The sequence below is a fragment of the Tauraco erythrolophus genome, chromosome 5 (genome assembly GCF_009769465.1).
Source record: "Tauraco erythrolophus isolate bTauEry1 chromosome 5, bTauEry1.pri, whole genome shotgun sequence".
Lineage (NCBI taxonomy): Eukaryota > Metazoa > Chordata > Aves > Musophagiformes > Musophagidae > Tauraco > Tauraco erythrolophus.
In genome coordinates, this window is record NC_141469.1 from 62,401,810 (window position 1) to 62,417,846 (window position 16,037).

A 16,037-nucleotide genomic window follows, 5' to 3' on the forward strand; every position below is an offset into this window, starting at 1 on the left:
TAATCTACATAGGCAATGAACAATAAAGGCAGAGTTCTTCACCTTGTGAAGAAATATGTTTTATTTACAGCTAGAGGTTTTGTAAGTTAATTGCAAACACCAGCGTGAATTACCAAGGCCTGCTTTCATCAGACCGCTCATCCTTGTGTTGCCACTTTTTAAATGGCAAATTGTGGTATCGCATCCTCTCGTAAAGCAGCTTTACTGGTAGCCCTGAGGACTTTTAAAAACTGTATGCTGGTCTCAAGAAAGTGAGAATACCGCTTTATGCATACATTCTTGCAGCCAATTGTAAATCCTATTTATGGTGTGACTCAGTAAGCTTTAGTTTTTTTTTTTTTAAACTTGCCTGATAATTTATAACAGTTGATTATGGTTTAACCTGCCACTGTATGACAAAAAAAAATTAAGCCAAATATTTAATTGTGCAAGAAATGAGAATAAAATTAATGATGAATTTATGTAAAATGTTGCATATTGCTAAATTGAATATAATACACGTGACAACAGTTTCATCACAACTGTAGCCTTATCTAAATTAAAAGGTGAGGAAGGAAGGCTGCAACATAGACCTTTGACATCAAGGACTAGATTTCTTGGAATATATGACTGAAGAAATTAATTCTTCAGCTTCCCGTGAATGGGTGCTTAAGTAGATAACTGCTTCACCAGCCAGCTGAACCTGTCTCTTGTCTACATCCATCTTGGTTACTCTTTTTTTTTTCCCCCCTGTGATTTCTCTAAGTTCTCCATTTTTCTCCCATAATCATTCGCTGCATCCATGGCTTGTTTCTTTCTGCTCATGTAGAGCGGTTTCCATTCATGTCAGCCTTTAACAGTTATAAAGCCCCATTTTTAATTCCTCATGCTAATAGAATATAAATAATTTCAGATATACATGAGATCCTACCAGACCAGACCATAAGTGTTTCTTTTTTGAAAGTCAGTATCAGGAACCTGCGGATTCCTGGTATGATCACTTATGATCTGTCATCATAGCAAAGCTGAAAACTAAGATAGATCACAATATATACACTACTTGTGATGGGACTGGACAACATTCCCATACTGAATTAATATGATTTATCTTACTTTAATTTCTTCTCTTGGTAAATACAGGTGGTTACTGAAATTTGAGTTGTGGCATTCAGGAATCTTGATAACTGGCTGACATTCCAATCTGTTCTTTTTATCACCATCTTCAGCAAAGTTTGACAAAAAAATAACAAACACAGTGATAAGTAAGGTATAGAAGCCTTATCATAAAATTTTTATGCTACTGTGCAAGAAAACTTGAAAAAATATTTTGGGTGCTCAGAAACAAGAAGCCGAATCCTTAATGCATTACCATTGAAGTAAAACAGAAATATCATAGTTAGAAGCCATTCCCAAGTCATTAAGCATTGCATTAATGTCAGTCACAGCCTAATTTTGTGTGCTACCCACTACTCAGGACGTTTTTGTTTATCCTTACATTTTATAGCACTTCATTGACTCTAAATAAGGTATTTTTATTAAATTTTAAAGAAAGTCTGAAGATAATAATTCCGAATGTTCTGATGGTTAAGGCTTCTTAACTTGCATAGGACATAGATAATGTTTGGTACTGTTTGAAGAAGCTTATTGTTAATTTCATAACTCTTCAAGCATATAAGTTTTTGAAAAAAAGATCTAAGTTTTTTTATGGTTTTTGTTTTCAGTATTTATTCAGTTGCTCCATTGTAAACAGATTACATCGTCAGCATAACTTTGACAAAACTCACTTTTTTTTTCTATTCAGATCAGTCCTAAAGTTTTATTTTTTCAGTATGTGCTGAGTCTGTCTTACAGATATTTATAAATTTATAGCTGTCAACATTTAATTTGGATTTTATGTCCAGCAGGCTCGCAGATGGGTCAGGGACTCTGGAGAGTTGCTAGGAACCAGCAACTGCAACACCAAGGATACAGTGGACAAAGCTATCTTACCAGAGACCGTGGTAGGAGAATAGCTACTAACAATGTTTCCAACACAAGCCATCGCAAGCAAGCCCAAGGAGGCATTGACATCTACCACCTGTTGAAGACAAGAAAATCTAAAGAACAAGAAGGATTCATTAACCTGGAAATGCTGCCACCGGAGCTTAGTTTTACCATTTTGTCATACCTAAACGCAACTGATCTCTGTCTAGCTTCATGTGTCTGGCAGGATCTTGCTAATGATGAGCTTCTCTGGCAAGGGTAAGCGAACAAGCAAAACAAAAAAATGTATCACCTGGACATAGTAAAAATAATTATTAGATCTTAAATTTGTCTCAACATGTGCTTTTTGTCATTCTAACCTTAGCAAAGGTTTCCTAAATTATATAAAATCTGACATAGGGCATACATTAATATAGTTTAAAAATGTGTTATTCTGGATTTCTAATTACTATCAGGTATTAGCAGAGACTGCTACATACACAAGCGTGCTTGGTACAAGTATACATGTGTATTACTACACACCTGTTCTTTGATATATCATGGGGAAAAACAGGGACTTGTCTTCACTTTTGTGTTAGCTCAACAGGGACTTGTCTTCACTTTTGTGTTAGCTCAAAGCACATTTCAAATGTTTATATTATTACTTCTCTGAACTTCAAAAAATAGCTGGCTTGAGCAAGCAAACCTGTTCAACTGAAGCTCCAGGTAGAAAGCGATAAGAACTCATCTACTATACTTGTCTTAGAGCAACTGATGTGTATGTTTTTTAGAATATGGTGATGGAAGGGGGAAAGAAAAGGTCAGTTCTGCAGATATGCCAGTTGGAATTTCTGCAGTCTTAACAGTTGAAACACACTTACATAACATGCAGAGTTTATATGTCCAGGAAATAAAGGAACGTTCCATCAAATAAAATAGTATAAGATCAAAATTTAATTAAAAATATTTTCTTTGATATTTGGTGGTTTACAACACTAGGAAAGACTCGTGAAATCATACTTATCTTAGAGTAGTTGGTCAGCAGAACACATATCTTCTTTCACAACATATTCTCACCCCTTAACAGACAGTAGCATTACTGTAATAGTTGGCTTGTTGTTCGGGTCCTGCTTCTTTTCCCTTCATTGCGCTCTACATCTCTTCCTTCCTCATCTATTTCTTTGCCCTTCTGCATTTGAATGAAGCAGCTTACCTTTCTTTCATGCTTTATGAATTCACCAATAGGGTAAAGTGATTATAACATCTTAGTCACAATTGTTCGGCTGCTGGAGACTGTTGTCTTGGCAGGAAAGAGGAATTCTAGTGAAGATCCTGCTAAGCTTCTAAGCTTATGTGTATCAAATAGCTTGGCAGTTGAATAAGTATGAGTTGTACTCTACCTGGTTCTTGGTATCAAAACCGCACTAAATACAAATAAATTCCCTGGATCAAAGCTTGAAGATACTAGGGTTTCTTAACTGTATGCTGTATATATTCTTAACATATAGGGGGAAAAAAACCCTGTATTTTCCTCAGAATTCATCCAGGGAAACAGCTCAATTATTTTTAGTGAAATCTTCCCAAACAATACTCAAAGTATACACTTTGGTATTGAAAATGTGTCCTGATTTAGCAAATTAATAAAAATCTCTGTAGGCATCTTGGTCTTCAGTATTCCACACGTGCTGGATGTGTTTGAGTTTAGGCTTTGGCAAGTCCTGTGCCTGCAGTTCCAAGATCAGTCCAAATAAGACCCAGGTTCCTGAACTGAAAACAGTCTCTCCCATGTCCTCAGTGGCCACCTGCTGGATCCTAAGCATTGTGTGGAACTAGTTACAAAACAGATGTGTTGAAGCAGAGCTACCAGTTCAATAAGGAGTCTAGATAACAATCAGAGTTAGTGTCTAGAAAGTGAAAGTTCAAGGGAATTTCAGGTGCTGACATTAAGGAGACTGAGACTGAGATACCTAATCAGAGCGGGATAGAAGGGAAAGAAACTGAGAAGTGATGGAAGATAGAGAGGGATGAGGCTGGATCAAATAATTGAGAGTGGTCAAGATTGGAAAAAGGAGAGTCTGGTGGAAAACGACAGGTGGGGAAACTAGTGAGTTAATGGCATAATTTTATGCAGATGAGGTGTCCCAATCACTGCACAACTAGGGCACAAGAAAAGAAACGATTTTTTTAACTGTCATACTGCTGCAGGAGAACAACTTGTCACAGTTGTCCAGTGTTCAGATACTGGGAGTGCCGGAGGTCTCAGCTGTGTGGATGTGTTATTATGCCACCTACTGGGATATGTTTTAAGGTTGCACTCAAATACACTGAAACCCGTGTGAGAAGAGAACAGTAACCATATAAGCAAAAATTTCGCAACACACATGCAAAAGGCTTAATAACTAAGTGTTACAAGCAGCCTGTTTTTAACTTCCCCTATAGTTTGAGTATTTGGCTTTGCAGTGTTGATTACATTTTGCTTCTGTAAAATACATGAAATACAGAAAATAATTTTGATAATAGACTGATTCTGTTTTCATAGGTTGTGCAAATCCACTTGGGGTCACTGTTCTATATACAATAAGAATCCGCCTCTAGGATTTTCTTTTAGAAAATTGTATATGCAGCTAGATGAGGGCAGTCTCACCTTTAATGCCAACCCTGATGAGGTAAGTGAACTGTTGCTAACAGTAATAAACAGTTAAAATAATTATGATTGTTGTTTTATAATTATAGCCATATTAAAAGTCAAGTTCTAATAGGTGTTTGGTTTACTGTAGGAGTGGTTAATACTAAGTTACAGCCCTATACTGATCTTTTTTGCATATGGTACCTGTGCACATCATTTACATGGTTTGCCTCTTAAGTGCTCAGCACAGCGGTCTGACCTATGGATGCCAGAAATTCATAACCACATATTGACTTAGGAGTGAGACAGAGATCCTAACTGAAGAGACAACGGTGAATTTGAAAAGGATAAGAATAACACTTACATAATTAAAATGCTAAAATGCTTCTTCAGAGTATGAGTTTGATCTTACTTCAGTTAAAGCAGGATGCGGTATAAAGTAACACCAGTTACTTCTGTGACAATTATGGTTTCTTGTAAGAGGTTTTTAAATATTTGCTCTATCAAGGAGCAAATCTTGAAATATTATGGAAAAGATGTACTGCTGAACTATCCTTAAGATCAGTTTAATTTGATTTCTGTGGATGTTTGTTATGCATAAACATAATCTTTCTTTATAGCATATAACAACATAAATTTATTTTAAAAAAATACCTCATGTCAAACTGAAATGTTTCCATTTATTAATTCACGTAACTAACTAGAAAAGTCAGTTTCTGCTTTCACTCTGTCACCCTTCAAAGAGGAAAAGAGTTTCAGAGTAGACAGCTTTTGCCTGGGAGAGATGTAATTAACGCCCAAATGACAAAGAGAGTCTTTTGTGTACAAAACCAGACTCCTGCTTCATGTTTCCCAGGAATAGAAGGTACGCAGTGCTGAAGAAAAAAGTACTATTAACTTCCTGCATATATTTATACATACACAAGGAAGTGGCAATTCAATAAATCCAAAGTAGGAAAAGGATTAAGAGACATGAAAAGATATAATTCTAGGAGCCAATAGTTCACTCTGCTGATATGATATGGAAAACATGAATTTGTGACCACGGGGTGAAATAAATAAAGCAGTCATATGAATCATTAGAGTAATGTGATTTTGTTTAAATTCTTGCTTTATCTCATGTTCTGCCTCTTAAACTCACTACTTTTATTAGTCACAAATTACAGTGTTTTTTAATTTCTCTGGTAGAGCTCTGCCTTGAACTGTGATACACAGTGCTGAGACATCTTATCAGCGCCTCCCCGCTTGAGCAATTAGCACTGATTTTCAGCAGGATTTTGGTAGATTTAGTAACAAATGTAAAGCTTTTCAAATGAAAGACAATATTTAGGTCTCTTAAATATGTTTTCAAGAATGTATCAAGCTTTTAAGTGGTAACAGCTTTGTCCACTCAAATTTTTCTTTCTCTTTTAATTTGTTTTAACATGATTTTTCGCTTACTGTCTTAGTTTATAATATGCTGTTATATTCCAACCTAATTTATTTTGATAGGTTTAAAGCATTTGGAGCCTTCACAAAAGGCACTGAATTAAAAAATTGCTATTTTTAAAGGAAATAAAGATCTGCAAATTAGAACTACCTTATAGTACACCTAAATTAAGTATTAAATTTATTATGCTATGCTTACTTCTTCTGGGTTCATTATGGTTATATTGTACTGTAGTAGTACAGTCTGCTTCAAGTCTAGTGAGAGATGAGAACCTCAGGATATCTCCTAAGGGCTTCTGTTCCTCTCTCCCTGTGGAGCACCATAGCCTGGTAGGAATCATTCAGGGCCTGAGTTTCAGGAGAATTCACAAATACAATTGCTTTTATTGTTTACGACTGTGATATTGGCAGAATTATTATTATAAGTACACTGTGACTGGAATATATGATATGACATTCCACTATTACAAATTGCATCTCCGAACTTCCTGCCAAACTCTGCTTTACATTTGATAACAGACTTGATCAAATTACTATAAAAATAGGAATACTTACAGCCACAGGAGCAAGATTCTCCAAAGGACACCTCCCATGTCATGAAAATGGGTAACCAGGCTCCACAGCAACAGCTCCAGAGCTAGCGGTGGCTCACGGGGTAGGGAAGAGCATCTACACACTTTGTGGTAGGATTCTCTGGTTAGCCATTGTTGTGTGCATGGTGTTGTGATATCTGCTGTAATTTAATGTATTGATTGTGTGCATGAGCTTGCATAATTCATAGCAGGTGCTCACATTCTGCTGAAAGGATGTGCCTGATCACGTTACACGTAATCTGAAAAAAACACTAGTGCATGTTTGTTTTCTCCTTTTTTTGTTTGTTTGTTGTTTTGGGGGTTTGATTTTTCATATGGCAGCACCATTGTAGCTGAGATTTTGGAGCTTGGTTTTTGTTTCTTTGGGGAGAGGGGGTGGTTTAGTGTTAGTATTAACACTTGAATATGAATATTATGTTGTTTAATCTGCCTACATGTTCTCTGCTGTATTTTATCCTAAAGAGTGTATGGTGTATGTGAAATGTTTCTCATGCAGTGCTCATTTCATATCTCATATGCTTAGGACTCAGAATTTGTAAGTAACCAGAAGTTATTTCGCACTGTTTGGTATACTGTTTCTAACTCCCTACAAAATATTTTGTCAAGTTTATTACATGGAGCTATGCTACGTAGTTAAAATCGGAACTGAAGGTGGAAAGGAGAATCCTTTGAACAGGAAAGATCATTTAATTTTTGTTTCATTCTTAATGATAATGATTGTAACTGATTCTGTTTAACAGCATTTATTTTTACGGATCTGTTAGAATCTGGACCGTACTGAAACTCAGACTTTAATGAAGTCAGGATTTCCTTTATCTAGCATAGTAGCAATAAAGTACAGGAAGCCAGGCTTATGCTAAGCCTGTCTTTCCACTCTTCTGATTGTCTCATTCGTTACCGATTGCCCTTAGTTTTTGCCAGGGAGATCAGTTTTCTGACCTTTCCTTGATTATAAAAGAATTGTTAGCCACTTACATAAAGCTACCTTACTTGACTTTTAATTATAGATAGTCTAGATGATGGGGTATTTACTGTGCTGTATATTTCTAACCAAAATTTTTTAAAACTTAGCCTATTTCATAGTGATCTACTAAGCAAGCCAATTTTGAGATGCATTGATTTATCTGTCCTAAGATAATTACAAGTATCTGTATGTTGTAGAGGGAAGAAGTTCTTTTGTGTGATTTATCTAAAAACTTGGAATGGACCGGACAGCTGAAACCTTTTGAAAACTCAACATTAAAGTCAGAGAACTTTAATCTTGTAAATTGTTAGTTGTGGATTCTGTGTAACATGAAAAATATTTCTACGTTCTACTTGTGATTTCTGCCATCATAAGTGTGTATCGCTGAGACTATATTTTAAAGACATACGGTGAAGGAGACACTGTTTGAAATGTATGTTCTATATTATGTCCACATTTGTCACCAAATTATTTGATTCATAACCTAGCAAAAGAATCTTAAAAATTTCTATTAGAAAATATAACATCAGTACTATGCATTTTGTTCAGAAGATGTACAATGATATTAAGATATTGCATTTCCTTAGAAAAATGGAAATAATAATACCATACATGTCAAATTATTCTTTACTAATAATGTTAGTGTTACCCAGAAGCCCCAATTAGAATTTGAGGCCCTTCTATGCCAGATACTGTATACACAGAATAAAATGACAGTCACTGCCCCCAAAGAATTTATTTAAATAATTAAGCTAGTATTTAAACTTGAATTTCTATATTTCCTCAGCTTTTATTTGAGTGTTCTAATTTAGTTGGCGATCAAAATTCTGTTTTTAATACAGTACAGACTTGAAAGAAATCAGCATTTTATGTTGATACTTGATGTAATCTTACCAAAATGTAAAAGCATATAACTCGCAGAATTATAAATCCTCTAAAAATGTGAATGTTAATATGTTACTAGTGATTTCCTTTGTCACCTTTTAAAACTATTTAAGCTAAACAAATAGAGCATTGATTCCAAAATTTCTATGCCATTATTTTAAAATATGTCTGATTTGTTTTGTGTGCATATCTAAACAGAGAGGTCATAGGCAACTACAAAAGTTTTAATGTTGACTGCTGTACTGAAATGTTCTGAAAGTACTCTTAGCAGAGAAGAACATCAATGCAGAAATGAAATCAACACTGAAAAAGAAAACTTCCCGGTTTTAGATATCCTAGATATGGACATAATTGAATGGAAAGGCTCTTGGGAAGAGGTAGAAGGCAGGTTAGGAGTGTCAGTGCTGTAATAGAACAGGTTGGCAAAACAAGCATCGTGTGACACGAAAAAAGGGAGCAGCTGTAGAAAATAACATACTGAAATACAATGAATGGTTGTTGTTGTTACTACTAGTCTATAGTTTTGATTGTTATTTGCATATATAATTTAAATCAACAATTTCATACATAAAGATTTTATCCAGAGCTGCCTAAAGTTCAGTGGTAATGTTCTTGCCACAAAGACAAGGTATCCCTAAGGCATCTTTCCAAATTCTCTAATGCTAGGAACGTTACAGTGACAAGCAGGCTCCTCGTATAAGTTAAGCAGACACAGAGCTACTGGAAATCTTGGCTGTTTTACTGTTCACCTAACGACTCTTCCACTAAATCAGAATTGAAGAACATACCATGTATGCTCATCCTGCGTTGTTTCCTAAGTGTTAAAAAGACCTCTTCAGACCTGGTAGATAGTGGCACAGATCTACCTACCTGACTGTAGTCAAATCTTTCCTAAGAGAATCACCAGATGACTGATAAATAATCTTAGTATAGATTCAATAGTGTGTAGAACTACTTCAGCTAGTATACCTGCCACAAGCGACCATTTTAGCTACCAGAAGTGATTTATTTGAAGTGTGGATTCTGAGGGGAGTTCAGGACAGTGTTTACAGTGTTACAAAAAGCAGATTCAATGACATGCCGTAAATCTTGAAAATAAATTTCTTTGTTGTGAGCCAAAATTTAAGTCTTTAAAGAGAAATCAGGTTTCTATTGTTGCAAAGTATTTGTGGTTGCTTAGGAAGAAATAAAATGATGGCATGTGCTGAAGTATGTTTTATTTATACCGTTTATTTGTGAAGGAGATGAGGAAAATTAATAGCAAGACTGCATTCACAGAGAAAGATATTGTCAAGCATTATGTGTGGTGGGGGACAGAGAGGGAATTAGAAAGAGAATTAAAGAATTAAAACTGCTTTGCAAAGACTTGGTAGCCTATCAGGTGAGGATCCTACATTGAGTTGAAATCTAGCGCATGAAAGAAATTACTCATGGCATTTACTGTCACAGAGAAACCAACTCATTGTCTGTCTTAAAGAAGGTGTTGTTTTCATCCTGCCTTATCTATGATGTGCCAGGTATTTTCTGGGTATGTTGCAGAAGTGTTTGTTAAATAATTGCAGCAGGAATACTTCTGAGACTTCCTCGCCAGGCTTCAGTTTGCGTTACCTTAAGCAAATACTTAGCACTGAAGCAAATGCAGAAGTCTCATTAAGTCTGAATACATATAAAAGAGATGTTCTGGTGTTAGTCTTGTATGAATTGCTAAAATACGTGAGGAATTAATATGCAGTTGATGTTCATTTTGATGTCTCATTTTTAGTTTCCTATTTAGCTCTAATTCCAGAAAGTACTTAACCTGATGTTGTCCATCCATATTATGGACAAACTTAAATATGATTTGATTTGGACTTAAATGCAAGCTTACAGTGCAATACCTGCTTCATTACAGGCCTAAATAAAGATTCTTTTTAAAATCAGGGCCTAAAATCGATAGGATTTTTTTTGTCTTACTTGTATAAATCTTAGTATTTTTTTTATTTTATAAAACCTTCTTTTAAGACACAAAAAAGTGTGCTGATTAACTGCTATTTTCTATAAATATGTGAGCAAAAATGATTGGCTGGTAAAAACAGGTAATATTACAGGTGTTTGTTGGCATTTCACTTTGGTTATTGATATCTTAAGCATTTATTCTAGTTTCTTTTTTGCTTGATACAACTGAGACTTTGCTTTATTAATCCACTTCATAAAACAGCTTTCCAAACCTGCACTCAGTCCTTTCTTTCTGTTTTAAGCAAAATTGAAGAGCGCTGGGAAGTTAGTTTATACACCGAATGACAGGTTGCCCCTACATCTTTGTAGATGTAATGTAAACTAAAAGGGCAGACTTGCAAAATGCTGTGAAGCCTGATACCAGAAGATTTATGAAAAAAGATTTCAGAAGTATTTGAAAAGTGATTTAGGTTGTGGCCTTGGTACATTATCCTATGCAGAAATGCACTGTCCTACACATTTTACATTATTTCAACATTATGGTGTAGTCAAGAGACACTGTACTTAAGTATTGTAACACTTCTTTGTAACAAATGCTCAGAACCACTCCCGGCCCCTGCCAAATTGAATTGGGACTATTTGGTTAGATTTTTGTTGTTGAAAAATGTGAAAATTTTTTAAATCCGTTAGGTTATTTTTGATTTCTGAGATCATAAGGAAAATAGTTTTATGGTTTGGGATATTTCAATGAACAGAAAGAATCCAGAATATCACTGAAATATTTTAAAATTAAATTTGGCATGTATATTCTATAAGAAATGTGTGCTTGGCAAAGTGTGGAAAATTCTGGAAATCATAATATGAATATAAGATGCACCCAATTGTTCTATTTTTTAAAACTTTTTTTTTATGTTAGGCACAGTGTTCTTATTTATGTGTATGCATATTTACATACGTTGATATTTACCTATGCTTTGAAATCAGCGTGCTTGTGTTTATTTGCATTATTACACATTTAAACAAATGCATTTAATGCATCTATTTGAATGTGATACATTGTATACATGTGAGAACATTAATGTTAAGGAACGATATTAAGACTAAACACATTATGGCTAAGATTTTCTTATTTACAAAGAGTTATGAAATTAAAAGTTATGGTCCCAGCAGCATTTTAAATACAATTACAAAAGTATGAAAATACTAATCTACACTGTACAGAAAGTATTAAAGAACCATCATGCTCCTTATGGGATTCATAATTTTAAATTTCCTACTGTGAGTATATGTAAAATCTCAACCATAACAATAAATTGTTTCTTTGCATTTAATTCATAATTTTAGAGTGTATTGTGCATGTTGAAATGTGATTTAGAGGAAGAGGAATCATTCTGAAACGCAAACCTAGTAATAAGTAGGATTATGTTCCTACATTGCCAAGTACAGTACATGTTCCTAAACACATTATGAAGATTAAATATATTTATACATACATGTATTTTATCTCAGGGAGTCAACTACTTTATGTCCAAGGGCATACTAGATGATTCGCCGAAAGAAATAGCTAAGTTTATCTTTTGCACAAGAACACTAAATTGGAAGAAGCTGAGAATCTACCTTGATGAAAGGTATTTTGAATTTCTCAAGACATTTCCTATTTGTTTTCAGTGTACAGTACCGTTCAACAATATTTTGATTGTATTGATCTAATTTTAAAGTTGTAAAAATGGAAGAAAATGCAACTAAGTAATGCTGCTGCTAAATCTGAACAGTTGTTCAATTCAGGTATTTATGTGACTGTAACACTTTATAAGAACCACTGAAAATACCACCTACAACTAGTAAATCTCATATCCTGTGTTTTTTCTGCATTTTTGCAGTTCCTGGAATAAATTGAAGTTACAGGGAGCATTTGAACTGCACAGGATAATTTTTGTGCTGTATGATGTTCAGACTTCATAGATATTTTGCTGCTTTTTTTTATTTGAGGTTTCTTTTTTTTTCCTATCTAGTATGGGTGTTAATCAGAAAAAAACAGTTATCACTTTACCAAGTGATGATAGCTTTTTAACTAGCGTTGAATCATCTAACCATTATTTGATTCCCTGATATTTCTCGAATGGAAGTCAAACCCACCTCCTAAGATGCTATAGAGCATCCTCTTGGAGACAGCATGAGCTGCAGTAGGGAACACTCCCACTGCTGTAGCATGCTCTTCTACGCCCACAATGCTTTCTCTTGGCCTCCAGGATGCCTTCAGGTTGGGGTTGAGCAGTATCAGGAAAGACCAGCACCAACATATTCAAGTGAAGTTGAAAGAGGAGGAAAATAATAATAACTGGACCTAAATAGGAAGAGCAGAGGGACAGCAGTGTTTCAAGCAGAAATCCTCTCCTGCTTCTCATCCTCCTCAGCCTGTACCCGTAAAGGAATAAAAGGAGTCATTCTGTGGTGTCAGTTATCACCACTGACAGCTGTGTGCCGTAAAACTTCAGATTATCAATTTTTTTGGCAATAGAAAAAATACAAAACCCTTTAACTGATGATATTGCAAGTTAATATTAGCGACCCCTACTGCCATTCATCTTCTCTTCATAAACAGAGTGTAACCAGGCCCTAAAACTAAAAACTAGGTTTGTAAATGTTGAAATGTTTAATAGGAGGGATAAACATAGGAGAATATTCTTTGATTCACTTCAAATTTGCTTCCAAAGTTCCTTCTGATGTCTTTTGCACATCTGTTCATGTAGACTAGTCTGAATCCTGTAGATGTTTCTGTGCTCAGTGGAAAACGCTTGAGAGCATCGCACCCTGATGGATGACTTTAAAGGGGTTCTGTGAGCAAATTTTCTCTAACTTAAGCCTAGTTTTAACAAGTATTCCTGTAACAGCTTCTGCTTAGGCACCAAAACGTGTGACACACAGGAATCTGTTCCCTTTACTGTCTTTTTTTATGGCTTTGTCAGACAGTTTGAAGGAAACGAAGCCTCTATGTGGGCTATGATTGAATATGCATATAAAGAAACTTAAAATTCTGATTAATGTATATTTTTATAGTATTTGGCTACTGTGTAAGTGTCTGAAGAACATGTGTTTATTATCTTCGTGCTGTTACTGGTAATTGTCTTTCAGGAAAAAAAAAAAACACCTCATGAACTATTCTAAAGCTTCCATTCTTAGTTTTAAAACCTACATTTTCATATTTAAATATGAAGTTAAAAGCAACTAATTATGTGGAATTTTATTCTACCAGGCGAGATGTTTTGGATGACCTTGTGACGCTGCACAACTTCAGAAATCAGTTCTTGCCAAATGCACTGAGAGAGTTCTTCAGACACATTCATGCTCCTGAGGAGCGTGGGGAGTACCTTGAGACTCTCATAACAAAGTTCTCTCACAGATTCTGTGCTTGTAACCCTGATTTGATGAGAGAGCTTGGCCTTAGCCCTGGTAAGCAAAAAAAGAGCTTTAATTCAGTGAATCAGTCTTTATATTTCTGGATGATGCTACTGTTTATGATACTTTTAAAACTGGCGCCTAAACAAATATTTCTGAAACTACAAACGTGGCTTGGGAGGGTTCAGTATACAGGCATCATCCCACTCGGGTTGAAAAAATGCAAAAATAACATACAGATTCTTTTCTTAGATGTAGCTGATAAGTGGGGTTTATTTTCATGTTATCTTTCCTTCACTTTTGTCTGTGCTTAAGCTCTGTAGTATCTCTAAGTTGCCTCTTGCAAAGACTTACACACTTAACATTTTACCCTGTGGATAGTCCCACAGAAATAAGAGGGAATTATGGGCCTCACTCAAGTTAACAAGCATTTCTAATTGGTTGGGAGACAGCCAGTTTTCAGCAGTGGGGCTGCTTACATATTTAAAGATAAGCTTTAGCAGGATGTTGGCCTTAGTTTACAAGAACTTCAAGAATCTGTTTAAATTAATGTACATAAAGCCCTTAGTGACTTTGGGATAATGTAGAAATATTAAGAGATTTGTAAATGCTCATTTGGCAATGTGCTGACATTATTACTTTGAAAATTGCTATATTAAATTTTATTTCACTGGGATACCCCTTTGAGTTGTTATATATGTGTGTGTATATATAATTATTAGCCTAGATGATGAAGACCGTAAGGTTCTGGGACAGGGAACAATATTTTTAATGATCACAGTTTGCTTTTTAAACTTTTTTTACTTATTCTCTCTTGTCTAGATGCAGTTTATGTACTGTGTTATTCTTTGATTCTACTTTCCATTGATCTAACAAGCCCTCACGTGAAGAACAAAATGTCAAAGAGGGAATTCATCCGAAATACACGACGAGCTGCACAGAATATTAGTGAAGATTTTGTAGGGCACCTTTATGACAACATCTACCTTATTGGCCATGTGGCTGCCTAAAAGCACAATTTGCTAGCACTTAAAATTTGTAATTTTCAAAACCTACATTAATTAAAGAAATTAATTATTTTGTAGAGATGGGGGTTATTTTAGTGCTGGTCATTCTAACCTCTGTATGCAATCAAAGTTTGTGTGTGTAAGTGTGTGTATGTGTAAAATACCTTTTCTATCTATTTACCATGGGAACAGAAGGATTTTGAGATTTGTTTTTCATAATTTTTTTAGTTTTGCACAAAACAATGCCATTAGTCTGACACAGTCATTTACGAATGTTAAACTGACATTGCAGTCTAAGCTGACAAAGTGGAGAATTTGTGCATTAGATCTGCCTGAAACTTTAATAAGTTCATTCTTTTTAGAATACCATGTAATGTGTATATATTTAACTAAAGAGATTTATAATCATAATTATTTTATTGTAAAATATTTTAACTAAAATTTCTCCTTTTATCTCTTAAAAGTGTTGTACTTCTCTCTTTTGCGTTTTTTTATAATGCTGACTACCTCAGATAAATAAGTTAGAGAAACATTGGTCTGAATACTACAATAAAGTTTATTCTAGGACATGACAGAACACTTGTAAAATATCTAGGCTGATATTTAATACTATGTTGACTAATTTGGATTAGCATATTGCCAACTGCTATTCACTCAGTATGAAAGAAGATCACAACCTCCATTTTAGATGAACCCTGATGTTGTATAGGGATAGCCTAGGGAAACTGTGTAGTTTGCATAGAGAGAGCTAACCTATATTGCAGACACTAGTTATTGGGGACAATCATCTATTTGGCATGGTAAGCAAGGAAAAAACCTCAGCAGGGAAAGTGGTAGGGGCAGCTAATGTGTCGCTGCTTTCAGCTGCTTCCCTCAGTCCAGAAGCGTCAATGATGGAAATGCCTAGGCAAATATATACCAGATGGCTCATTGCTAAAGCCGTTAAAAACTGACTGCAAGATTAGAGCAGTGACTGCGCGGGACTGGAGAGCCGTTTCAGGCTCAGATACTGAGTTACTCTTTAAATAGTTGTAGATGATTTGGACATATGAAAATACGTCCAAAAAACGGTTTTGGTCAGGTTGCATCTTACATCTTTTGAAGTGTGTAGAGTATCAGCAGTGCAACTGCTGTGCACACACAGGAATTGAATGAGGATTTGCCTGGTTTTCAGATAACTCATAGAGCAGTGCTTGTCTTAAATTGATATAAGATGTAGTTGAAATCAGAGCTGTTCCTGGTTATGTTTGTTTACATAACAC

At 35.1% G+C, this 16,037-nt stretch overlaps 1 protein-coding gene across 1 annotated transcript; it reads left to right on the forward strand.

The window, feature by feature from the left end:
* Positions 1-1,883: 1,883 nt before the first annotated feature.
* On the forward strand, positions 1,884-15,166 carry FBXO8 (F-box protein 8). Its single transcript, XM_009989908.2, has 5 exons — positions 1,884-2,220; positions 4,481-4,607; positions 11,882-12,000; positions 13,626-13,822; positions 14,591-15,166. Exons 1-5 carry the CDS (start codon positions 1,892-1,894, stop codon positions 14,776-14,778), a joined length of 960 nt encoding a protein of 319 aa, XP_009988210.1. The 5' UTR covers positions 1,884-1,891; the 3' UTR covers positions 14,779-15,166.
* Positions 15,167-16,037: the final 871 nt, after the last annotated feature.

What these genes read in the sequence shown, in the direction of transcription:
- FBXO8 (XM_009989908.2), top strand. Translation starts at nt 1,892, where the DNA reads ATGGGTCAGGGACTCTGGAGAGTTGCTAGGAACCAGCAACTGCAACAC. An exon ending in AGAATCTACCTTGATGAAAG is followed by an intron (nt 12,001 to 13,625) that starts GTATTTTGAATT and finishes TTATTCTACCAG; the next exon opens with GCGAGATGTTTTGGATGACC. An exon ending in AGAGCTTGGCCTTAGCCCTG is followed by an intron (nt 13,823 to 14,590) that starts GTAAGCAAAAAA and finishes TCTCTTGTCTAG; the next exon opens with ATGCAGTTTATGTACTGTGT.